Source organism: Delphinus delphis, chromosome 5 (assembly GCF_949987515.2).
Source record: "Delphinus delphis chromosome 5, mDelDel1.2, whole genome shotgun sequence".
NCBI classification, from domain to species: Eukaryota; Metazoa; Chordata; class Mammalia; order Artiodactyla; family Delphinidae; genus Delphinus; species Delphinus delphis.
The window spans coordinates 16,964,068-16,989,605 of record NC_082687.1 but is presented as its reverse complement, the minus strand read 5'-3'; the positions used below and the strand labels follow the sequence as shown (position 1 = coordinate 16,989,605).

Genomic DNA, 25,538 nt, shown 5'->3' with positions numbered 1-25,538 from the left:
ATTGAAAATGTTTAAGAATCGCCTGTGAACTTTAACATACATCTATACGTAACTGCTTCCTTTTATGAATAGAAGTAGTAGGAGGTCGTAGACATGCATATGGATTTTAAATAATTTATGTTTAAAAAGTATACAAGCTGAAACTTGTTTCCAAGAGAATTCACACAGCAGCCAAAATACCCATGAAAGAAAACTGTCCTTCAGAAATGCTGCTAGATCTCAAGCTAGTTATGAAATTGACACCCGAGAGTTATTTCTGTCAGAGGACATAAGATGGATTTAGAAGAGCCAGAGTCCCCATGTAGAAGATGCCAGAAACCCAGGCATTATCCTTATATCTCCCTCTCCTTCACCCGTACCCCCACCCCTTCGCCATATCCAAGTATCATCGAAAACGTCAGTTTTACGTCTAAATACTCTCAATTCCATGTGCTTCTCCAGCATATTTCAGTCCAGGACACAGTCGGGTCTTGTCTGCATGACCAAAGTGCCCTCCTTCTAGCTGCTGTGCATCTACTCTGAACTCTCTTCCAGTCTTTTCTGCAACTCAGATCATTTTTCCAAAGCTCAAATCTGATAAAGACCTGCCTTCTCACCCCACCTCAGCCGACTACGTATGTATGGCCCTGAATACCTTCCTGTCACTCTTAGGGTGATGACTGAATTCCTTAGTGTGGTTTAGGAGGCCCTGCATGGGCTGGTCCTGCTTGCATCTCTCATTGCAAACCTGCCATACCTTCCCCCGTTCTCCCATTCTCTGTGCACCAGCCATACCGGTCACTTTTTAGACCCCTTTACTTGCTGTGCTTCTCCCACCACAGGGCCTTTGTACATTCTCTTCTCGCTGCCTGAAACTTTCTTCCTTCCTTTCTTTGTCAGTTAACATCATCTCAGCTTGCAGACCCCAGTTCCTACATCCTTTACTTAGGGAAGCCTTCCTGGACCTCTCTCTAGGTCAAATCTCCCTCTTATGGTTTGTATCGGCCTTATTTTTTTCTCCTTTAGAGCACCATCAAGGGTGGTTTTGCCTTTTACACTTTATTTGATTAAAATGTATCTTTTTTTGGGTAAACATTCAAAAAGGTATTGTATTTTGAATAGGCGATACATTAAAATGGTTCAAAATTCAGAAGACCCAACAGGGTTCTTGGGAAGAGCCTTCCTCTTCTCCCACCCCCACCCCCTGCCCCAGTTCTCTTTCCCTTCCCCCCAGAAATCTGTTTTCTTACCTCCATTTATCCCAAGACAAAAGCAGTGCCTAGCACAAAATAGGAACTCGAGAATATTTGTGGAAGGTTGTAGATAGATGGATAAATGGCTTCTTGAAGTACCCATTTTTGTACCAGTTAGAATGGAGCACTGATCCATTTCTAATAAGCTGGAGGCTCAGCAGGGGTGAAAACAACAGATTGAGGAAGAGATTTTCTGTTTGTAGGCCTCAGGGAAAAGGGGGCAGATGTGGCCCTCCCGGCAGAGAAGCCCCGGCACCCTAGTCACATCCTAGGGCCATTTTCCTCTCCAGCTTTTCCTGAGGATCAGCTCTGCTGGCTCTTGTCCTGCCAAGCCTGGCAGGCTTCCATCAGCATTCCACTCTCTGTTTCTACCCAGTGCCGTCCTTGCTCCCAGTCAGGAAAACATACCTTTGCCTTGAACACCTAGAAATTAAAGAAGTGATTTTGAGTCTTAGGACGTGAGTTTCAGTATAGTTCTCCAGCCCTTATTTGGCTGGACAGAGATTTTATGCACATTAGCAAAGTACTGTAATGGTTTTGAGTTTGGACTGAGAAGTCATGTTTCCTGAGCAACCCAGCTCAGGTGCCTGTGTAATCTTGGAAGACTTACTCCATGTTTCTAAGTCTGAGTTTTCTTTTCTGTAGAATGGGGATAATACTACTACTACTGCATGGGATCATTGTGGGACACTTCAGAACAGTGTTTTCCAATAATAATATAGTGCAGGCCACATATATAATTTATATGTTCCAGTGGCTGTAGTTTAAAAATTATGTATAAAATAAATATGCTTCAGGGGTCTATTACACAGCACAGGGAAATATAGCCATTATTTTGTAACTTTAAATGGAGTATAATCTATAAAAATATTGAACCACTATGTTGTACCCCTGAAACTAATATGATATTTTAAGTCAACTATACTTCAATTAAAAAAAAGTAAAATGAAATAAGTGAAATTAATTTAAATATATTTATTAACCCAATATATCCAAAGTATTATCATTTCAACATGTAATCAAAAATAAAATAACTGTAATATTACTCAGCCATAAAAAAGAATGAAATAATGCCACTGGCAGCAACATGGACGGACCTAGAGATTTTCATCCTAAGTGAAATAAGTCAGAGAAAGGCAAATATCATATGATATCACTCATATGCTTTATATGTGGAATCTAAACAAGTGATACAAATGAACTTATTTGCAAAACAGAAGTAGACTCACAGAAGTAGAAAACAAACTTATAGGTACCAAAAAGGAAAGGGGGGGAGGGATAAATTAGGAGTTTGGGATTAACAGATGTACACTACTGTATATACAATAAACAACAAGGACCTACTGTATAGCCCAGGGAATTCTGCTCAATACTCTGTAATGACCTGTATGGGAAAAGAATCTGAAAAAGAGTGGATATATGTATAACTGATTCACTTTGCTGTCCACTTGAAACTAACACAAGATTGTAAAGCAACTATACTTCAATTAAAAATAAACAGTGGTTCATGAGATCTTCTCCATTCTTTTTATTCATATTAAGTGTTTTAAATCCGGTGTATATTTGACACCTACTAGCACATCTCCGTTTGAGCTAAGCACCTTTCAGGTGCGCAGTAGCTCGGGCCTGCTGTATTAGGCAGTGCTCTTCTAGCTCACTCTTATAAAACACAATACTTAGCACGGTGCTTAGTTCATACTTCGCATTCGACAAATGTTGGCAAAATTAATATTCATTTAAAATCATCGAAAACTGGGTAGACTAACATTCGACTGCATGTTTGCATATATTGCCACGTGGGAAGACGCCTCAGATCTGGTTATTTCTGTTTCAGAGGGATAAAGAGCTGACTTTAATGTTCTTGGCTGTTCCCTGTAAGCGGCCTCTGGGTTTCAGAATGAGGTCAGTTTGGGGGTTTATGGTTGCCTTTTCTTTGGGAGGTGGGAAAGGGGAAACTCAGTGTGCTTCAAGCGCTGCGTGCCTGTCTCTGTTTTTTTGGCTCTTCTCTGTTTAATTATTTGGAGCTGGAACAACTTGATTTTAAAGCAAAACATATGGGCTGAGAGTAATTGGGAGGACGTTTACTGGTGATGGAGCGGCAAAGGTATGTACGGGTTTAGGCCCTGGCCCTGCGGCACTCACTTAGCTATTGACGGCTTTCCTGGACTTCAGATTCAGTGTTCTTTCTTCAAATTCTCAAACCTTGTTTGGAAAGTCACAGTTAAGGTGGGAAATACTGGAGCAAGATTATAAAGGAAATTGTGAGTCTTCTTTAGGTCCTGATTTTTTTCTCTTCTTTGATGAAAACTTGGTTTCCAATCTGTTTATATATGATTTGGGAAAGAAAAAGGTTTTCCAAGTGCCAGGAAGAGAGAGGAGAACTCCGCACAAAGAGGAGAAAGTTGACCCCCCGCTGAAGTTTTCTGTTTTCCGCTTTACTCCATTGATGACACCAGCACGGGGAACGTCTGTTCTACAACCAGTTCTTAATGTGAAGGCAAGGTTTTCATCTCTTTTTACCTCCTCAACTTCCCTTTGCTTCCTGGGGAGGGAATATATGATACCCATGTCACATCCCCTATAATTCTAACCTGAATGCCTCCACTTTCTGTCCCATAGGGGAAAAGGGGGATGTGTCAAAACTGGTAAGAACACATACGTTGATGTTTAGACTCATCTCGGTTCAAATCTCTGCTTTTCCACTAGGAAGCTGTGTGCCTTTGAGCGGAGTAAACTCTCTCAGCCTCATGTGTCTCATTCTTAAAAAGGGGTTAATAGTAGTGCCTATTTCAGAACAAAATTATTGTGACGCTTAAGAGAGACACGACATACAAAGCACTAAGCAGAGTGCCTGGAAAGTAATAGAGAAGTTTAATGTTAGCGATGAGGCGGGGGCCCTCAGCAATGATACGTTCACCCTCTTCGACGGCAAGAGGGACAGTGGACCACTGCGTCCTCTGCCACAACATCTCACCCATTGCTTGAGGCGACACTGTGATTAAATACTGCATCAGGGAAGTGACCGAACCATTGTCCACAAAGAGCTTTAGCATCAGAACGTCTTGCATTTCACTGGGCTGAGTTTGATGTCAGTGTGGAAGTCAAGCGCTCCATGTCTTCTAAGGTCTGAAGGGCTCCTGTGTATGCACTTGTCCCTTGTTACCCTACTGTGCCTAGGACCTATGAATATGAGAGTGACGTGCTGAATTGCTTTATCTGTGTATACAGAGTGCCCCAAACCTTTTGAGTCATTTGGAGGACTGGTGCATTTGTGGCTTCAGATCAGAACTGTAAAGCAAAATAGCATGCTGGCCTGGGCAGTGGAGGGGCTGAGCGTAGTGGGCTTTTTTGCTGGGATGTTGAAGACAGATTTTTCTGAACACTTTTCAAACCTCTATGACCAAGGGTAGGAAAAAAGGGGTCCTCGGTTTTTGCTAAATCAAGGACACATTGCTGAGCTTTTCTGTGTAGGGACTCAGAAGGCATCGAATGCTATCTCACTGCGGTGTCAGATAATTGTCCGGGGATTTGGCAAGTTCTGCTTTTAAAAACACCACCACCTTTTCAGAGCGGTCATTCCTTGGCGTTTTTTGCAGTCCCCTCTTTTCCCTCTCTGCTCCTGCTGTTTTCCCAGCCCTTTCGGATTTATTAGCCTTGCCTACAAAGTGTCAGTAACTCCCCGCTGCGAATGGCTGAGACCTCGCCAGGTGGACCCGTCTCAGATTCCCCTGAAACTGGAGAGAGTAGCCACCCTCACTCTTGTTTTCTCCACGCCCCCCTCTCAGTGGACAGCTTCCCTGACACTTAACTTGATCAAGATGTTAGTAAAATAAACAGCTGCCGTGAGGCTGAAACTGCTTGTCAACCTGCCCACCCTCTTTTCACTTCACTGTTTGGAGAGGAAACTCAGAGCTGCTGTTGATAATAAAGAAGAGAACTAAGATGTGTCTTTTTCTTCGTGGCCGGTTACACCCAGTCTTGATCACTGAGCTCTTAGTGGGTGGACCACCCTGTGCAATGTGTCACCAAACCTATGAAACTCTGATTATGAGACACACCATTATTTTAGGTACGATCAAGGGAAGAAAAGCAGACCATGAGACATCATGGCTTTTAAGACACATCCCGATTTCAGAGATGTTAAAATGTGGTGGAAAACGTGTATCTCAGAGGAGGTGGAGGACAGTGAGAACTAATTCAAGTGGACCGTCCCCCTGGTTACTGACGGCTCCCCTCCGCAGCCGCATCTCAGTGCAGCTGATGAGGGAGTCTGTGTTTTTCAACTCAGTCTCAGGGGTTATTTGTGTACTCTGTGCTTTGCATGAAGTTATAGCACTGAGTTGAGACCAGGCCGAGTCACGGAAGCCCTCTCAACTGCAATATAAGTATTTTAAGTTTCCGACAAACAGAAGAATCCAGGTGTTTTCTTTGGGTCACCCTGGACTTGATAAGGTTCACGTTCCCTTTTATTTAGTTAGTTAGTTAGTTGCACCGGGTCTTAGTTGTGGCAGGTGGGCTCTTTAGTTGTGGCATGCGTGTGGGATCTAGCTCCCTGACCAGGGATCGAACCCGGGCCCCCCTGCATCGGGAGCGTGGAGTCTTATCCACTGCGCCACCAGAGAGGTCCCTCACGTTCCCTTTTGAAGGAGTGATAAAGAGCTTGCTGAGGGACATTGGGGGCTTCGGCGTGCCCTCCCTGCCCCGGCCCACTCATGGTGGCATGATGGCGAGGAGAGAATCTCCAGCTCCTCTAAATTCATGGCCCTACTTATCCATTTGCTAGTGAACATCGTGCTCAGATTTACTCACTGTTTCCTCTCCTATCCAAAAGGCAGCGTTAAACATTATTGATGACTTTAATTTTACTCAAGATTCTACCTGATTATTCTTCTTCATGATCTGTTAAGCATTCAGCTTAATTAACAGTAAGCAGGTGCCCTTCCTCATACTGTAATAACTTTAATCAAGGGGATGATGGTATTTCTTTTCCTGTTAAAGACTGTTAGGTTTTCGAGAAAACTATTTCTCAGCAGGTAAAGTAACCAAACAATTGATTGCAAACTTTGTACTAGTAAAAACATGGCATTTACCTTCATACTTACACCACTTTCTCCCTTTCTTTCAGTTTTTGGGAATAGCATTTCTTGGAATTGGACTGTGGGCGTGGAATGAAAAAGTAAGTTAAACATCGTTAAAATGCACACGTTTTGGTTGTAAGAAGCTGCACATTATATGCTGTCTCCTTTTCCTCTTTGACAACTGCCAGGTATATGGAAACATGGCTCTTTAATGAAAAAGTACTCTTGGAAGATAACGTCACAGTTCAAAGACTCTTTAAGAATGGAGCCTAAATTGGTCACTCTACAAGAATTTCAGTAATGCTTATAAATAATACGAAAGCACCTGTAGCCTTTTTTCTCTTTTACTTTTTAAAAAACCCTTTGGAAGATTATTCAATCCATAAAAAATGGTATTTTAGCGTGAGCATTACGTGCTGAGCTGTTAGCATGCGGTATGTATGAAGGAAGCTGGATATAATTCATGTTTGAACATCAGATAAACTTATCACTGTTGCTAATGTGAACACTTGTCTGCTGATTGAAAGTTTAAAGGAATATTCAAACTTTGTAATCAAATACAGCACAGAAAGGGATAAATCTGGCAGGAGAAGGCTGCATGAAGATACAATGTTCTGGGTGGTTTGTTCTGTAAACAACACACTCACGACACCCCTGCCCTGCGTTCATTCCTCCACTTCGCTTCCCATCCATACCTTTCAATTTTTTCTCTGCAACTTCTACTGAAGCCAAGCAGTGGAATTCAAAAATAAACACAAACTCCTTTTTGCTTCCTTCTTTGGATGTGAGATCACTGGCAGCGTTTTATCTGTTCTGGTATTTGGCTACACAGTGAAGTTTTGTTATCTCCCACCTGTGAGAGTGAGTGAGTGGATGGATTGCTTAAAAGTTGTAAACTAAGACATTGGCTGAAATTTCCCCAGAAGACCATTCTCTTATCACTTTGGTATTTCACCCTCTGAGCTTGACCAAGGCCCAAAGTCAGGAGTTCCTTTGAAGTATTTCATGTACTAAGAAAGAAGAGAAAAACTACGAAAGTCCAGCAAACAAAAGCCCTTCAGACGTAGGAAGGAATTTCCACAGGTAAAACAATGTTTAGATAGACTGCGTCCAATAAGTTCAAAATAAATCCAGAGTTTTGAAATTGAACCACCCTCTGTTTATTTACGTAATACTTCTACAGAGTGTGAAAAGTTTTATGGAAAATGAACCACCTTCCAGCCACCTTAGGAGGAAGGGCGGGGATTATACGTCAAGGGAGACAAATTACGTTCCCAAAACAGAGGTAATTTTATCTCTAGAAACTGTTCTGTTGAATACTGGCCTTCTGGTTTAGGATCAGCTTCTGCCTCAATCCCCTTGTAAGCTTGGAGATTTGTATTGGTGGAATCTCGGAAATTCCACTTTTAGAAGCCCTCTGTTTGCTTCGATGACAGATCATACAGCTCTTTATAACTCTCCTTTAATCAATCCATTTCTATCAGCTCTGAAATGATGTTGGAAGGCATTATATGAACTCATTGTCTATTCTAGCAATACATAGAAAATTCATTGTTTTGAAGGTTTTTTTTTCTCTTTGTGAAATATAATTATCCTTTTGTTTCATCAGTTGCCCCAGATGTCTCTTCTCTGATAAAATCACAAAATTCTAAAACTGGCAGTGTCATACAAATAGCAGAGCAAGGGAATGATGCGGTCTCTAGGGAGGGATGAAATAGCAGTTCCCTCTTTTGTCAGGGCCAGTGGTGTCAGCAAATGAAAGGTTTCTCTGGAGAGCTGAGGTTACTTGGCCAAGGTTACCCAGCTACTGTGTAGCAGGGCTCTGTGAGCTGGGACCAAGCGGAGGCAGCAGAGGGTAGACGACGCGCAACAGCCCAGTTTGGTGCGCGCTGGCCACGCGTCTGGGCCCTGAGCCTGAGGGTGAGGATGCGGCAGTGAGTGATGCAGAGTCCCTGCCCCGTGGGGCTTGCGTTCTAGTGGGGGCCTCGGCAGTAAGCAGTCAGCTTGCCAGGAATACGCGCGCAGGTATGGTGAGTGCCGCTGAGAAACGTCAGGTGTAGCGTAAGGGCTAGTTAGAGAGTGGTGGGGAAAGGGGTCTCTTTTAGGTAGAGTAGTTGGGAACAGCCTCCCTGAGGAGGGGGCACTGGAGCAGAGACCTGGATGAAGTTAGAGGGATCTGCATAGCACTAGGGGAACAGCATTCCAGGCAGAGGGAATAGCAAGTATGATGGCCCTGAGTCTCAGGGACTTAGCGATTCCAAGGAACAGGAAGAAGGCTGGTAGGACTGGAAGGGAGAGAGCCAGAGCAAGAAGAAGTGAGGATGTGGAAAGAGAGGCAAGCAGAGCCCGGAGCCGACAGCGTCCTGCAGAAGTTGGATGAGAGGCTTTTGGTAAGGGCGTGTCCTACTCTGGCTTTTGTTTTAAGATTGCTCTGGTTGCCGTGAGGAAAAAAGAAGCACAGCTCTAGGCGGAACAGACCAGAGTTCAGATGCTGACCCCTCCATTTCCGTCGGTGTGACTTTGGGCAGCTGCACTAACTTATCTGAGATACCCTTGCCCTGTTTATGCAGGGGCCGCTCATGTCACCTCATAGGGTTGCTGTGAGGATGAAATGAGATGGCTCCCAGCACAGCGCCCGGTGTGAGGTAAATGCCCTCTGGAGACATGGTTCCCTCCCCTGGATGCATTGCTACAGTACGTCCACTCCTACATGGGGAAAGGAGCAGACGGTGGCTTTGAAAGCTGCCTCAAGTTTTAGGAGAGTTCCAGGCTCTGATCCATGGACCCGAGAACTGGCTTTGTGTTGGGGTCTCTTAAGGAGGATGTGATGTGCATTGATGGACTTGGTAACTGCAGAGGCTACTCTGTTGAAGCCCTTCGGGTTACCTTCTAAGCTAGACCAGGCCTCGGATGGGATGACGTTCTGAGGTGAACCACAGCCGGCCAAGGGCGGCAGCTGCATGCACCTGCAGGGCGGATCACACCAGCCCATGAATCAGTAAATCCCCCCAGTGGAGATGTGGTGACATTTACTTGAAAAGAGGCCTAGAGGGTAAATCCCCAAACTGGGTCACAGCTGGAAGGATCAGATTTCCTTCACAGATGGGGTTTTGCACTTCGTCGTGTGGAGTACAGAAACCTTGGAGGCAAAAGTTATTACCCCTCATACTTACTTAATACCAGGCTGGGTTTTAAACGTAGGACTGATATTACAGTTGAATATTAGACATAATAATTAAATAATTTATATTATCTAAATTCCAAATAGACTGTCGAGATGCAAAGAATGAGTGTGTCTCCAGAGGGAACTGGTTTGTGTGCAGTTTTTCAGAAATCATAGGATCTGCTGTTTTAGAAGGAACATTAACCATCGTGTAGCGTGAATCACCTCTACAACAGGCTTGGCAACTCATTCATTCAAAGAACATTTGCCGAGCACACGGCATGGGGCAGGGCTTGCGCTGGGCTCTGGGCAAGTAATTCCTCAGGGAATTGATGGTCTAGGAAAGGCATGCATATATACATAAAACATATACACGTAGAAATAAAACAACGCATTGCCACAATGCTAATTTGGAGTGTATAGAAGTTTAACAATTCCTTTGGCAAAGTGCTCAGACCTTCTCTCTCTCTGGGTTTCTCTTACTGTTAGAAAGACCTTCCTCCCACCCCATTAGAATCATGTCCTACTAGCCTACTAGTTTTCCTTCCTTGAATGTGGGTCTGCCCTGTTGGATCCCACAGTAAGTCCTTCTCCGTATTAGTCCTTGGTTCCTTCTGAGTTTCCAGGCTGCACATCTGCTTCTCTCTGGGTGGAGCCCTTTCATGAGCACCAGGGAGAGGGTGCTTTAGGGGCCAAAGAGGGTATGGCTGGATCATGTCCCTTCTCTCCTGTCTGCTGTCAGTGCAGCTTGAGATCACACAGTTAATCACCGAGAGTCCCAAATTGGTCTCAGATCCAGCTAGGTGTCCTCCGTCCATCCCACATCTGGCTGATTTTCAGAGGCAAATGCAAGATTCCAAATTGACCCAGTTATATTCTACCTGCGTGTCTACCTGCTAAGGCCCAAAGCTGTCATCCAGCACATTCCCCGTTCCATTTAGCTTGGCTTTAGCTGTACTTTTAATCAACCTCCTCCCTCAATTCCTTCTTTGAACTCAGGCCTGCCTTTAGCTCTCTGTCCCAGTGCCACCTGGCAAATTCAGATTCAGTAGGTCTGGGGTAGACACCCCAGGGAGGCTCTCTTTTAGCAAGCCTCTTATATTGTTCTGATTGCAGTCAAGTGTAGTTATCACTGATAGAAGCCACTGATACGTTGAGCAGGCCAAGGGCAGAACCCAATGACATGTCACTAGAACTTTGCTTTGGGGTTGACACTCATTCACTTACGTGTGCCCTTGGGTGTCATTAGTCAAAGAATTTCTAGTCCATCTACTTGTCATTACATCAGACTGTCTTTCTGCATCTTGTCTTTTTCTCTGAATAACCAGCCTAGGACTTATTTCACCCTGGCGCTTTCTTATTGAAACCATATGGGTCCTGAAGCACATCATTTCCTCACCCAGGTGCCCTGAAACTCTTACCAGCAAAGCAAGGACTAAGCCATGTTTTATGATTCCTCCCTTCCAGGAACACTTGCCTCACTTGGCTTCCAAGAGATCACACACTTCTGGGTCTCCTACCTCGTAAGCACTGCCTTCTCACACTCCTTTGCAAGGTCCAGCTCGCCTCTCGGACCTCTGAATTTTGGAGAAACCCCTCTCTCTCTTCACTCTTGCTCTGGGAGCTCTCATCCAGGCTTGGAGCGTTAGGTACCATCTGTCACTGATGACTTCCAAATTTGGATATTTGGTCCCGGCCTCATCTGAATCCCAGACTCGTCACATCCGCAAGCCTACCCAGCATCTCTGCTTAAATGCCCACCGGGCTTCGGAAGCGTAAGAATCCAAAGCAATGCTCCTGATTTCTCCCCGCAAACCTGCTCTTCCCAACTGTAGGAAATGGCAGCTCTGTCCTTTCACCCACTTGGGTGTTCGTGACACCCTTCTATCTCTTCTTCTCATACTGTGTTCAGTCTCTCAGCAAACACCATGTGTCTACCTTGAAACTACATTGAGAATCTGATGTCTTTGTACCACCTGCACGGCTATACCTTGATCTAAGCTGCCACTTTTTGCCTGTGTTAGTGCAGAAGCCTCTGTTGTTTCCCTGCCTCTGCTGTTGTGCCCCTACTCCCACCCCAGGCCAGAGTGATTCTTTTAAATGTAAGACAGATGCTGTCATTTCTCTACTCCAAACCCTCCAGTGCACTTACTGTCTCGCTCAAAGCTGTGTGTGGTGCTCCCTCACTTCTGAGACCTTATTTCCCACACTGTGCCCTCCCCTGATGCACTGTAGCCCCCATTCATCATCTTGCTGTTCCTCTGACATCTCAGATGGACCCACCACCCCAGGCCCTTTGCACTGCTCTTCCCCTACCTGACGTCCTTTCCTTCCTGGTCTCTGCTCAAATGTCACCTTTGTCTGTAGGTGAAGGTGAAGCAGCCACTCTCACCCCAATCCCAGCCCTTTTCCCCTCTTCCCTGTGTTTTTCCCCCTCTGTGTTTTCATAGGACTTATCACTTCTGTGCTAACAAGGATTCCCCCCGCCCCAAGAGGGACTTTTGTTTACTGCTGCACTCTAGTACTTAGAACGTTAACTGGCACGTAATAGACGTTCGTGAATGAATGCGCGAAAAGGGAAGATGAAAGCATTCTTTTAAACCCTGGCTCTATCACGCAGTATAGAAGTCAGTAGTCACCTCAGATCTCTAGTAAGCATGTTATCAGTTCTTACAGCCTAAAAGGAAGTAAAATTACATGTGGTTTCTGAAGTCTGATATGATAGGGGTTCAGTGTTAGAAATAGCAGATTTCTTACATCCATTAATTCTGGATATCAGGGGAAAATTTTATTTATTTCTGGCATAAAAGTGGGACTCTATATATGATTATCTTGATTCGTGGAAAAACTAGGGGTACCTTTCCTCTTCCGTTTTGCCTAATGTTTATGCCTTCCCCCACCCACTTTCGCGTGGCTTGTGGGATCTTAGTTCCCTGACCAGAGATGGAACCCGGACCCTTGGCAGGGAGAGCTTGGAGCCCTAACCACCGGACCACCAGGGAATTCCCGTGTTTACGCTTTTTACTTAATTCTCAGGTCGGGGCCAGAGGCCGAGCGACAGATCACTGACAGCCGCCAGCGAGGCGGCTGCCAGCAGAGCTATTGAGGGCTAGGGGGAGACTCGGCTCTTCCGAGTGGGAGAAGTGCGCTTCCCTGGTCCTCAGTGTGAGCTCCTGGTTCCTGTTGGGCGTCCTGCCACCGCTTCCCCAGCACCAGCCCCCTGGGCGGAGGGGGTGCCGGGCCTGGCTTGTCTGACCTGAAGACTCCTCGAGGCCAGGAGCCCGTCTCCTTCACCGCTTTATGCTCGGGTCTAGCATCGTGCCTGCTATACTGCGGATGCCGTGTTGCTTGTGACCAAGTGAATGAGAATATGCAAGAGTGCCCCCCACGGGCTCTCCCTCCCTGAGTCCCCTCTCTGCTCCTCCAACCTCCTCGCCTGGCCTGGCTCTGTCGGCAGCGGCTGGAAGGAGAGAGTGGGTGCACAGTCCTGCCCCAGGAGGCAGAATGGCAATGAGAAGAGCTCTAGCTTCTGTCGCTTTTCTCCCTGGCTGTCCTGGAGGCTTTGCGCCCTGACCACTGCCTGTAATTGTCAGTCTCACTTCAGAACCCTCCAGTTGCTTGCTGTCACGATCGTACAGTAGACTCGCCTTGGAAATACCTTCCCTGTTTTCCCAGGAAGGAGAAGTTAGACAAGGAGATTCCGTGATTCAGGCAGTTCTTAGCAGTAGCGGTCAAGGTAGCCAGAGGGAAGGTGGTAGGTGGAAGTGGCTACCGGGTCACTTAAACAGAAAAAGGCATGCCTCACCTGAGATACTACTTCAAGGAGACATTTCTGAGATGCTGAAAATACTTTCGAAGATGTCAGTTTATTACCTGAAATGTAGGAAGTTTGCATCTCTTTCTCAATTGTCCATGTAATCCCCTCAAGTTCTCTGTTGCAGCTAAAAATCTGAAAAGCAGGGTATTCCCTGGTGGCGCAGTGGTTGAGAGTCCGCCTGCCAATGCAGGGGACACGCGTTTGTGCCCCGGTCCGGGAGGATCCCACGTGCCGCAGAGCGGCTGGGCCCATGAGCCGTGGCCGCTGAGCCTGCGCGTCCGGAGCCTGTGCTCCACAAAGGGAGAGGCCACAACAATGAGAGGCCCTACGCGCTGCAAAAAAAAAAAAAAAAAAAAAAATCTGAAAGCCACAGCTGTCGTTCAGTACCTGGAAAGTCAGCCTATGATCTGTAGGTGCTGTACCCAGTATGGTCAGCAGACACATGAAATACGTTGGAAAAACCCTTAATTCTTCACTGTTCGTATGTCCCGGTAAACTTTGCAGAGGGATTTCTCAGGAATGAAAATTCAGGGGGGTCAAAAATTGAGTGTCTTCGTTGTTTACCCTCAGATACCAGAGTCCTGCGCTCATTTTAGGCCCAAGTCCAGGCCCAGTTATTAGACAGGGCTGGATAATAAATCGAAACCCCAAACCTAACATTGCCTTAAAGTGTCCTCCCTTGCCCAGCACCGTTAGCCTTGCGCCCCTGAAGAGAGGAAGGGCTGAGGCCTTCGCCCGCCCCCTGCTTCCTCCTGTCACCCCTCCCCCGGTCCCCCTGAGGTTCCTCTACCCACTTCCTGTCAGGGCTTAAGTAGGGGTGGGACTTCGCCCTCTGGGCCTGACAGCTGGTAAAGGGGATGCTGCCTTGGTCTTTTGGAAGCTTCCCTGCGAGTCCCTCTGCCTGGCGGTTCCCTTCATCTTGGTGGACATCCCTGTTCCCCGTGGCCGCCTTGCACCCCTGCCCAGACGTGCCGTCCACCAGCTCCTCTCAGATCTGCTTCTCGGGTCTCTTCTCACCCCAAGCTGCCTGCCCTGTGCTGCCGTCATCTTTTCTCCTGGGCACGCTCGTCTGGGGGTGAGGCCAGTCCCACCGGGACAGCCCTTGTCTGCCCTGCAGCCCTCCTCAACCCCAGATTTCCGGGGCAGGGGTTAGACCTCAAGCCACAGCCTCCTTCCCGGGCAGACTCAGGCCCTCCTTGTGGTGTCTCAGAGCTTCCTCAGGGGTCCCCTTGAAACTTCCTTACTAGGTTTTGAATCAAAAGAATCCTGCTCCCCTACCCAGGAAGGAGAGTCACACAGCACAGCGACTGCTTTCTCTGGAGAAATCTCAATTCCCTCACCCACTTCTTATCCACTTGGTTTCACTGAGACGTGCAAGAGAAGGAAGTCTTTGCCTGTGTGTGTGTGTGTGTGTGTGTGTGTGTGTGTGTGTGTGTGTGTGTGTGTGTGTGTGTGTAGGGGGAGGTTGTTTCCTACTCACTTTGGTTTTCAGATTGTTATCAGTAAAGTCTGAGGTGTGACTATCATTCTAACATCACGTTTCATATTTTTCTTAACATTTTAGAAACAAGCACATGATGTTACATTGAAAACAAGAATCGGCTTGCCCACTGCTGCTGTCTCTCTTCAGACAGTAGAGCATCGTGGTTAAAACACTGCTCTGGGGTCAGGTGGCAGGGCTCAAAGCCCCTGCTCGGCCACTTTCTCACCTGGGTCACCTGGCAAGTTACTCCATCGCTGGGTCTGTGTCCTGCCGTGGATAGTAGCCGTACCTGGAAGGTTTTCTGTGAGGGGGAAATAATGCAGGTAGCCCCGTGCCTGGCAGAGTCCGTGCTCAGTAGGGGAGCTCTTACGTGGCTTTCGTCCCAGCGTTCAGCATCTCTCGCCTGCGTCACCATGGAACCTAGCGGCTCCTTAGCTGCTAGCAGCTGTAGCAGGTGTAAGTTTCCTTAGCACCTACCCGCTGCCCAAGGAGTAAGCTTTCTAAATGCACAAATGACCCTCCTCTGCTCAAAAGGCCTTCAGATTCAAACCCTGCCCCGCTCCACCAACCTCTGTCTCCTCTCACCACTGTCATACTCACAGGTAGACCTCTCGGTGGGCCTGGTCCTGCCGCTTTGTCTCTGTACTTGCTGACGTGACCTTCTGCCCCTCCTGTCTACACCCCCATAACACACACTGCTCATACCTCTGCCCAGCGCACTCCTGCTAACTTGTCTTCCCTCTAGACTAACTCCTGACGGTGTCACCATACGTTTTCTCCAAATACGCATGACTAGCACAGCACCCGGCACCTCTCAGGTGATTCCTGTTTGCTCAGGATCTGAATGAGTTGTGTATCTCTGAAGCCCTAGAATAGTGATCACCTGCCACTAGGCTAGACTTTTTTTTTTTTTTCCGCCTTAGTTGCAGGGCCACCGTGATCAGAGCCTCTATTACATATTTCAGTTTAAACTTTTTACTCAGGAATATTCCTGGGTATGTCTCTCATCTTCTGAACGTGCAAATGAAATATCTGGAGAGTGGCTAGGAACACGCTGGATTTCTGAAAAGCGACACTTTTGCAAGTGGCTGTTTCCTTGTTCAGAGAGGCAGTCACTCCCGCCAGGGTGGTGATGGTAGTTTCCCGGCCTGAGAGTGGTACCAGCGAGGGGACTTGGTGCAGCTGTCCTCCCCAGTGGCTGCTTGATTGCAGGAGTCTATGGAGCCCTGAGATACGACTACCCCTCCTTTTCTTTCTCACCACAAAAGCAGGCAGTGGCCGATTTTTATCTGCAAGAAGGGATTACTTGAATCTCACCGATGACCTTTTCTGACAAGATAAAAATGGAAAACCACACATCTTGAAAGCGTCCGGTCTTCCTTTAACCTTACATCTCTTTCCCAGGCCACGAGTTACGCTGCCCCTACACCCTCACATCTCCCTGAACTCAGGTCCCAGCGAGCTCCCATTCCTCTGCGTCCTCTCTCTGGATCCTGCAGGAACTCCTTGGATACATGGGGTTTGGAGTTTGCAGTGTGGCTTTGCCCTGTAACATTCCTTGAGGATCTCCGATGAATTGTTCAGGGGCACGTTTCCCTGTGCCCCTGTGTCCCAGCTTGGACTTCCTGTGGACATGGTTTCAAAACCCATCGCCAGCTCTCCAGGGCCATCCTCTCTGAGTAGCTCATTTTCTTGAAAATGTCCTATCTTGTCATTCTTTCTCAGGTAGGGAAATGCTTCTCCCCCTCTTACTCTAGGAAAAGTGTTGCCAGTTTCACCCAGGAGTAGTTTAGGGAGGGTGGATGGGCCCAGGGTCATATATCTCCAAGGGGTCCATCTGGCCTGGCTTTGGGTGCACATTCCATTTGCCTGTCTCTCTGTTTCTTATCCAGCAGTTGGAAGGAATGCGCCTGTATATGCCAAGGCAGAAGAGTCCCAGCCTTCAGGGGCTTATTAATGCTATTTTTGCATTTCTTTGCTGAGTTGAGAGAGAAGACGCTGAAGCTTGCCAGGTGGCACACAGAGGCTGCTCTGTGCTGGTGGGGAAAACCACAGACACTCCTGAGGTTTATTGGTTTGAAACCCTTCTGGAGTTTTGCTTGCGTTTTCATTTCTGCATGTGTGTAAAAACCTCTTCCGAGAAGAAATAGTGATGCTCAGAATATAGTCTTTTATCGCCGAACCCTGGGGAGGGGCTGCTTAAATTCCAGAGACTGTTGAATGAACGAGGTGCTGATGGGGAGATGGAGGGTGGAGTCATATCCTTACTGAGACTTACCATGTTCATCAGACCATTGGAGGACGAGATCTCGAAGGCAATGGGACATGGTTTAGTAACTGGGAAGTCGTTCAGGAGCCATGAATCTTCAGCGACCAGCGTGCGCAGTCAGCTTCTTGGCAGCGGTGGTATCCCTGGCCTGGTTCAGTGTGCAGCATCCCGGCCACGTGGCTGCCGGCTGCTGGGCATGCTCTCCGCTACTGGCTGACTTCTCACTGCTCCTTTCTCCGCTGCGCCGCTTCTGTGTACTCTCAGCTTCCACCCCCTCATGGCCTCTGCCTACTCCTGGCTTTTGCTTACTCATGGCCTCTTCCTTCTGCCTTTACTCTGAGTGCCTTTTAGGTGACTTCCAGTTTCTCAAGAAAGAAGATTGATTGGCACGTCAGTTCCTGCCACCTCCTTTAGACATGATCATCCAGTGTGGCCACGGAGCTTCTTAGAAGGGGGTCAGGCAGGGCAAGTGCCAAAGCAGAATGGATTCCTCTCCAAAGCCGTTGGGTTAGAAGCCCCTTCAGTGTGCTTTCTGTAGCATCTGATGTCTTCCTCTTGGTCCAGTATAGTCGTGATGATAAACTTTGATTGAATTCTCGTTATGTGCCAAAGACTTAGCATAGTGTTTGGATTTAACTTAGATTATTTCCTACATCCTCATGATAACTTATGATATAGGGTACCATTTCATAGATGTGGAAACTGAGGCTTAGGCAGGTTTGGTAGCTTAACCGAGATCACACAGGTAATAGGTAGTGGAACTGAGATTCAAGACAAGGTAGTCTGTATTGCGATGTCCCGTCTGTCTGTCTGCCCTACATCTAGCCCTTGTCCAGGCTGCCCTTTTTCTGGATTCCAGGGGAAATTGCAGGTGAGCCAGGTGGCTTGTGCCAGGAGGAGGCCGACCCTGGACTGCTGTCTGCCACACCCTAGAGCAGACTTGTCTAAGTAGCTGGAATTTCAGAGTCTCCCTTGTATGGTGACAGATACACATCAGTACATTTTTTGTTTGTTGGCTTTCTAAACTTCTGTTATAATGATATTGCCTCAGCCGTGTTCCATTAATGTGTCTTATTTCTTCTTAGACTCATCTTGGTCTCCTTGCTAAGTCTGAGAGATACTGTCTAGTACGTAGGGGTTAATGGAAATCTCCTATTTTCCTTGGCAGTCGTCTCTTAAAGGCTCCAGATTGATATGCCAAAAGCTAGTTGTCTAACAGCCAATTTGTGGAATGGCTAATTTGCTGAAAATATTTGTTTTAACTTTTTAAATTGACTGCTCTTCATTTTGTCTTTACAGCAGCACTTGGTTACGGTCGATTTGTTTTTGCCTCTGCTGCCCCAACAGCTGTAGACTTGGAGGAGATGAGTGAGGGTCACAAGAATATAGGTACAGGTGTATACAGTATGAATATGAAGAATTCTTACGGATGTTCATTTATACTAGTTTTTCTTAATGTAATCTTCATGTATTAACAAGGGATATGTGTATGAGAAATCCTCCTTTTATTCTTGACTCTATAGTATTCGAATATATTCTTCTTGTGACCTGCAATCTTGGTCTCTGGCTCTCTCTCTTATTCTCACTCCTTCCTTTTCTGTCTTTGCTGCTCCTGTTCAGAATTCCACCTTCACGTCAACCCTAACAAATGGCTAAAGGAATAAGTACATGTGGACAACTGTTCCGCTCTTCCTCCATTTATCCTTATTCCGGTTAGATTCAGCTTCATAGGATGCTATTTTCTGACCTTACGCACAAGGCCAGTACCCTTGACGTCTTTAACTCCCAGGGCGTTGCTGCAGGATCCAGGCAGGAGGAGGACTTACTACTGGGGTGCAAATTCAGGCTCTGTGTGTGCTCTTCTGACATCAGCAGCAGCTCTGGGTACAAAGGAGAGTAGCCAGATAACGTTTTGTATTGGTTTATTTTTTCAATAAGTTTGAGTTCTAAAAAGTGGTTATTTAAACCCAAGGACTGACCATTCAAGTCAACGTGGAGAACTGGAGCTGAAATCATGTACGTGTCGTTGGTGACGTAGGCAAAACCTAAAAGTTCCTTCCAGAACTGATTGTTTCATTAGTGATGCTGAATTGATAGTGAGTCAGCGTGAAGGAGATTATTTACACTGGCTCAGTTGCTGTGTTGACTGGAAACGTCAGCCGTCTGAGTAAAGGTATCATTAAATCCAACACTGCCCTCTATACTGCCCACCCCGCCCCGTCTGCTTCCCACCCCCGACCCAACACTTTTTTCCAGGGTAGATTGTGAGCTTTCGTTTTGGTCGTGTGTGTGCTCGCACGCACATAGATGCAACACTAAAGCACAGTTTATTCGAAGCTGTCGTGTCGTGTGGGACTCCTCAGGTGCAAATTCAGATCCAGATGCAACCACTCTATGCGATCAAGGGGTCTGAGGATCCTGAGTGACTCACAGGACTCACGGTCAGGCCAGGGCTTATAATACCGTCAGGATTTTCTTCCCCTACCCTCGTTCTTTGTTTCTCGCTACAGACTGACTTTCTCCACAAGGTGAAAAACACGCGGCACGTGGCTCCAGAGTTGGGCCATTTACAGCCTCAGCCGCTAGAGACAGATGCCTGTTCCAGATCCTGGTGTCGGAGGCAGGGAATTTCAGGCTTTCCGACTCCTGCCGGGGCGGTGGGGTCACGTGAGAGCTGGCAGCTCTGAGGTGGTGGTGGAGTGGGTTTGGGAAGAAGGAATCCTCACAAGAAGAGGGAGGCGCTGTTCCCTGAAGGAGAGGGTGGCGCACACAGGTGCCCGGAAGATAAGGTGTCTGCCGCTGGTGTGCTTGCACGTTCCTCAGGATTTACCACGGATCTGAATGCCTGTTTTAAATCACTTGGCAGACTTAACTGTAATATTGGATTTTTTTTTTCTTCCGGCTTCTTGTCAACTACAAGCTTTAATTATAATCATTCTTCAGCTGGCATGTCCTAGCGCTTCTTACTCATCTGTCAACTTGAGTTTAACACAGTTAAGGAGTCCAGTGAAAGACCCCGTCTTTGAGACAGCAGAAGGCTGAGCTGTCAACTGCCTGTCGGTTTTGTAGTCCCCAGTCATTGTTGCCAGGATTATGTTCAGCTCCTCCTTGGTTTCTCTGTGTAGTTAGAAACAGTAAGACTGCTCCTCAGTGAGTATTTGGAGACACTGCACAGGTGAAAGAGTAGGTCTTCTTTCCATCCCCATCCAGGTTAGCTATCCTAATCCTCAGGAAGAGAAAACTGGGCCTTGACTGCCGTACTTTGTGTTTTAAGATTCAGGTTAGTTTGCGGCTGACAACTACCTGGGATCCATTAAAAATTAAGTTTTTGGTTGTCTTTTCTGTCCTCTGCAGAATATGATTTCCTACAAGCTCCCAGTATCTGTCTCCAGCCCTGTCTTTTGCCAGAATGTGGGATTAAATGAGTAGAACCTTCAGTCCAGCTCAGCCCCCAAATGATTGTTGTTTCCATGGAAACAGTTGAAGGCCTCTCAATTAAAACTGCCCCTGCAGGCTGGGGAGGGTAAAAGTAAGAAAATGAGTTTGAGAAGCCAAGTTCTCATCCTCCAAATTAAACCCAGAGAGGACAGTGCTCCAGGAATCTACTGACAGTTGGGACCATACTTTTTTTCGCCTTTTGGTGAGGGAGGGTCTCGGTATTTCAGGCACAGGTGTGTGTTGGTTTGCTGTTTTGCTAAATTCCTCAGGTAACTGTCCTGTTATCCATGGAGCTCTTTGTGTACAGCCGTGGAGCATGGAAGAGTGTTTGAGAACAATCTGATTTTTGCTCAGACTTTGGTGTGAATCACAAATAAAAAGCTCATTAAAAATGGATGAAATCATAGAATGGTCTTAAAACTGGAAGGAACCTAAAGGACAGTAGGTGCCAGGTTCCCCTCCTCTTCGAGAATCCCTCCTGGAGCACGGCTGAGGGAGGTTTACAGCTTCAGCTCCCGCCAGGGGAAGCCCATGTTTCTCAGGCCGCCTTCTCTGCCCCACTCCTGGAGACCCACTGGTATTAGAAAGGCCTCTTTATGCTGGAACTGACATCTTCTCCTGTCCCTTCCAGCTCTGCTGCCTCTTTTTGGTGCCAAGTAAATTGAGTCTAATTCTTCTTCCATAATTATATTGACTTTTTTTTTTTTTTTTTTTTTTTTTTTGCGGTAGGTGGGCCTCTCACTGTTGTGGCCTCTCCCGTTGCGGAGCACAGGCTCCGGACGCGCAGGCTCAGCGGCCATGGCTCACGGGCCCAGCCACTCCGCGGCATGTGGGATCTTCCCGGACCGGGGCACGAACCCGTGTCCCCTGCATCGGCAGGCGGACTCTCAACCACTGCGCCACCAGGGAAGCCCAATTATGTTGACTTTTTAAAGTTTAAGAATGTTATCACACACCCTCAAAGTCCTCTCCTCCCCTGGCTGAGCAGGTCTGAAACATTAAGACCTTAAATATTACCACCTCTGTTTAAAGGCATTCTGAGGGGAGAAGTTGATTTCCTTCCAATTCTGGACCCTCACCACTGTCGCTTAGATTTTGTTTGACTTCTGGCAATTTTTGTTTTTTCTCAGCATCATTTGGGTAGGTGGAGAATTGGTTACAGTATTTCTGGGTTTTCCTTTTTCCCCCCTGGAGTATTCATAGTTCAGAGCTTGGAAATCTAAGAAACACAAGGTTGGATCAAACCATTGATCCATGCAGTTTCACGAAGGGTGTGGTTGCCTCGTATGATGTCACCCCAGACATTAGTGAATACACCCTACATTCCTAAGTGTTTAATAATCTCTCATTTTTCATCTCTGACTTTATTTAAACTCAGCCCTTCATCTCTGACTTTATTAATCTCAGCCCTTACTCTCAGCCCTTACTCTCAGCCCTTCATCTCTGACTTTATTTAAACTCTGGCCTTTTTCATAAGGTTAAAGTTGTGCATTTTAGGAGTCCTTTGTGCCTCATACGTGTTCTATTATTAGTATCCTATTATTGTCCTTAAAGTGATTCCTGCCTACCCTGCGCCCACCCCTGCAAGAAACAGAAACCTTATAAACAAAATTCTCTTGTTCAGTGTTCCTACAACCTTAAAATGGGTCAAAACATAGAAACCCTAAACTCAGGTGTTGATTAGTACTGACTGAAAAGTGCTGGGAAGCAAGTACACAGCTTCCACTTGGTAGAGAAAGATTATTGAAGTAGACATTCTGTTCTGATTCTAAAAAATCAATAGCTGTGTGACCTTCAGCAAATCACCAAACTTCTCTGGGTTCCGTTTTCCTCAAGGATAAAATGAGATGAGTATTCCTGTTTTTCCAGGTTGTTGGGAATGCTTTGAAAACAAATTGTTTAATATTAAGACTTTACAGCAAACTATACCATGGTACTCTGGGGGTATTTTGAGAGCTCACAAGAAATTTAATAAGATAAGAAAATAAAGTACTGATGATATTGGGTATTTAAGACTCACATACCTCCACAATTTCAAAATAGCAGTAGCTGGCCTCTGTAAGAATGAATAGTAAATATATACCTTCCATCATAGAGGAAAACATCTCATAAAATTTCTAACTTAGGTTCTGGGTGGTATTTGATGTGGTATCACACTTAAGGGAGAAGAAATTTCTGTAAAGAAGTGGCATTGTTTGTGGAGAAATGAAATTACTCTGGGTCCTTTTGGCAGGAGAACAAACGGGTTGCAAGCCAGGGAGTAACCTTTGATTTTTAAGTCATTTAAATGAGGGTAAGGAAATACGCTAATAACTCAGTGTGGGACAGCCATGGGCACAAACCACCCAGGTGGGCTTTGGGGATCTGAGCCGGATAGGGTCTCCCAGGGAGCTCAAGGGTGGACCTGAGGTGAGTTTTCCCTGGAAAACTTTTAGGGGCTTGTGGCTGGGACTGGCTGCCCTGTTAGCTTTAAGATTCCAGCTTTCCCCTATTTCCTGAGAAGCACCAGTGATTTGAAGGTGGCCCTCGTCTGGCATCTGCGTGCCCTGGGGGTGTAAGAATGACAGACCACCTCCTGGGTGTTGAGAGGTGTCTTTCTTACCCATCTGTTTTTCACTCAGACCACTTATATTTGGAGACGTAGAAAGCAGAGTAACATCCACGTCTTCTCCATACAGGGTCTGGGGACGGTTTCTAGGGGTCATGTCTTTGCTTTATGTAGTTTTACCGAAAATATGAACCCACCTTGACCTTGGAAAGTAGTTTTTCTTTTCTTTTGTTTTATCTATCTCCCTATCTATCTATCTATCTTTCTTTCTTTCTTTCTTTCTGTCTGGCGGTGTTTCTTGATGTGATGTGGCAGTCAGATACCTCTCAAGGTTTTCTTGGGGTGGGGTGGGGAAAGACAGTGGCAGTTATCTTTTCATGATAGAAAACTGACCCCGCCTCCTGGCACCCTGTTGTGTGTTCTTTTCCGCTTCCAGGGAGTTCTGTCCAACATCTCTTCCATCACCGATCTTGGCGGCTTTGACCCAGTTTGGCTCTTCCTCGTGGTAGGAGGAGTGATGTTCATTCTGGGATTTGCTGGGTGCATTGGAGCTCTACGGGAAAACACTTTCCTTCTCAAGTTTGTAAGTACCGCACTCTGCTCTCAGGTTGAGAGCCAAACTCTCATCTCACATCAAAAGGACACCCTGTCTACCAGCAAGAGTGAGCCGTACCGAAGGCACTGGCGAGCATGTGGCCTGGGTAATGCTTTTCTTTTAGGAGGGCTTTCTAGATACCCACCCTCCATCCTCCTCTGCCCCTGCCTCCTTAATAATATCAGCACCGGCCCCTCCCCATGCCATCCGTGGAGGCTTTGTACATGGATATCATGAGTTTGCATTCCAATCCCTAAAATCGCTTTAGGACTAAGGTAGGTCTATCTAGGTACCTAGTTTTCTTCTTTTGAATGATTTTTTGCCCCCTCTTTTAAGCACATAGTCAATAGAAAGCTGTTTAGGTAGTTGGTTTAGAGAAACCAGACGTAAGCACAGTGTCTGTGACATGTCCAGATTAAATCTGTTAAGCAGTAGGTTCTGGTGAATAAAGAGAAACAGTAAATGCATATCTCCTGTGTCCTCTGCCAGCGCAAAGGCCTCCTTTGTGTGACCAGCATAATTTTTAGATCCCTTGTGGGGTATTTGGTGTGATCATTGTCAGCATGAATATTTTTGGAGGAGGAGTTTAACCAGGGGGTAGATAAGTATTGAAAGTCGAGAATGGGCTTCCCTGATGGCCCAGTGGTTGGGAGTCCGCCTGCCGATGCAGGGGGCGCGGGTTCGTGCCCTGGTCCGGGAAGATCCCACATGCCGCGGAGTGGCTGGGCCCATGAGCCATGGCCGCTGAGCCTGCGCATCCGGAGCCTGTGCTCCGCAACGGGAGAGGCCACAACAGTGAGAGGCCCGCGTACCGCAAAAAAAAAAAAAAAATGTCGAGAATGAAAAGTAAAAGCCTTTTCCTTTGGAGATTCCTTCCTCAAGATATCAAAATGGCCTGTGTTTACTTGTGTGTGTTTGAAATCAGTTTGGTAGGTGTAGCCAGTGGTCACCTTCAGCTAAGTGTGCCTGTCTGTCTCGAGCTTGGCATTCTGGTGAGCGTCTGTCTCACAGCCCCATGTACGACAGCATCCACGCCCCTCTCCAAGAACAGAAAATGATTTTTCAAAACCCCACCATCCTGTGGGGAGGCAAGACGGTGGGACTTTGGAAGAACAGCCTTAGCGTTATATCCCCTGTTCCTAGGGTCATTCTCTACCTCAGCTGACACATCATCATCTAACGGCATTTTCATTTGAAACAAGAGCGTTGACCAGAACTAGTCCCAACGGCCCTGCCCTATGTGATTCCCTTCCCCCGCACTTCCGCCGCATCTCTGGCATCTTTTCTTGAATCGCCCTAAGAAGAGCAGACGCTGTCCCCTCACTGGCCCCCTGGGCTATAGCTCATTTTGCATTTGGGCAGCTCTGCCTTCGACAAGGTTCTGGAGGCTGTTCTGAAAGTTCATGTGACTCCTGCTAACAGGGAAAACCAAGGGATGCTTGGTGCTGTGTACAATTTAATGAGCAGTTGGTTCTCTGTTCTTTATACATAGGTCTGTGTTGGGAATAGTTTTCCAAGACTCCATTTGTCACACACACACACACACACACACACACACTTACTTCATTCCTCACCTAGTCTTGATCTCTGGAGCCCTCAGGAGAGCTTTGTCCCTGATTGTGACCTAACAACCTGCCAGTCGTCTTGGTGTGAGATACTTCCAAATGCTTGAGCTCACCTCACTCAGCGTTTCTGTAGCCTCATTGGGCCACAGATCATACTTACTACTGGCCACTATTTTATCAGCGTTAGTCTCCTTGCTCCCCTTTAATGTGACTTAATTGCATATAGTTTCGTTTATAAGGGTAGCCTGTTTAATATAGTTGATGATTTTTGTAGTTGAAGATACCAGAGTTAACTGAACGGGCAGAAATACATACATTTCTCTAGATTGGCATCTTAATTTATGAAGTCC

At 46.6% G+C, this 25,538-nt stretch overlaps 1 protein-coding gene across 2 annotated transcripts in view; it reads left to right on the top strand.

Moving 5' to 3' along the window:
* The window catches only part of TSPAN5 (tetraspanin 5), a 175,424-nt gene that overhangs the window by 138,165 nt on the left and 11,721 nt on the right, over positions 1-25,538 (top strand). Inside the window, exons 2-3 of one of the 2 annotated variants that reach the window (XM_060012008.1) lie at positions 6,358-6,408; positions 23,465-23,611. In XM_060012008.1, the coding sequence (XP_059867991.1) occupies positions 6,358-6,408; positions 23,465-23,611 (198 nt within the window). The remainder of the gene's footprint in view (positions 1-6,357; positions 6,409-23,464; positions 23,612-25,538) is intronic. The other variant, XM_060012009.1, reaches the window with a different exon arrangement.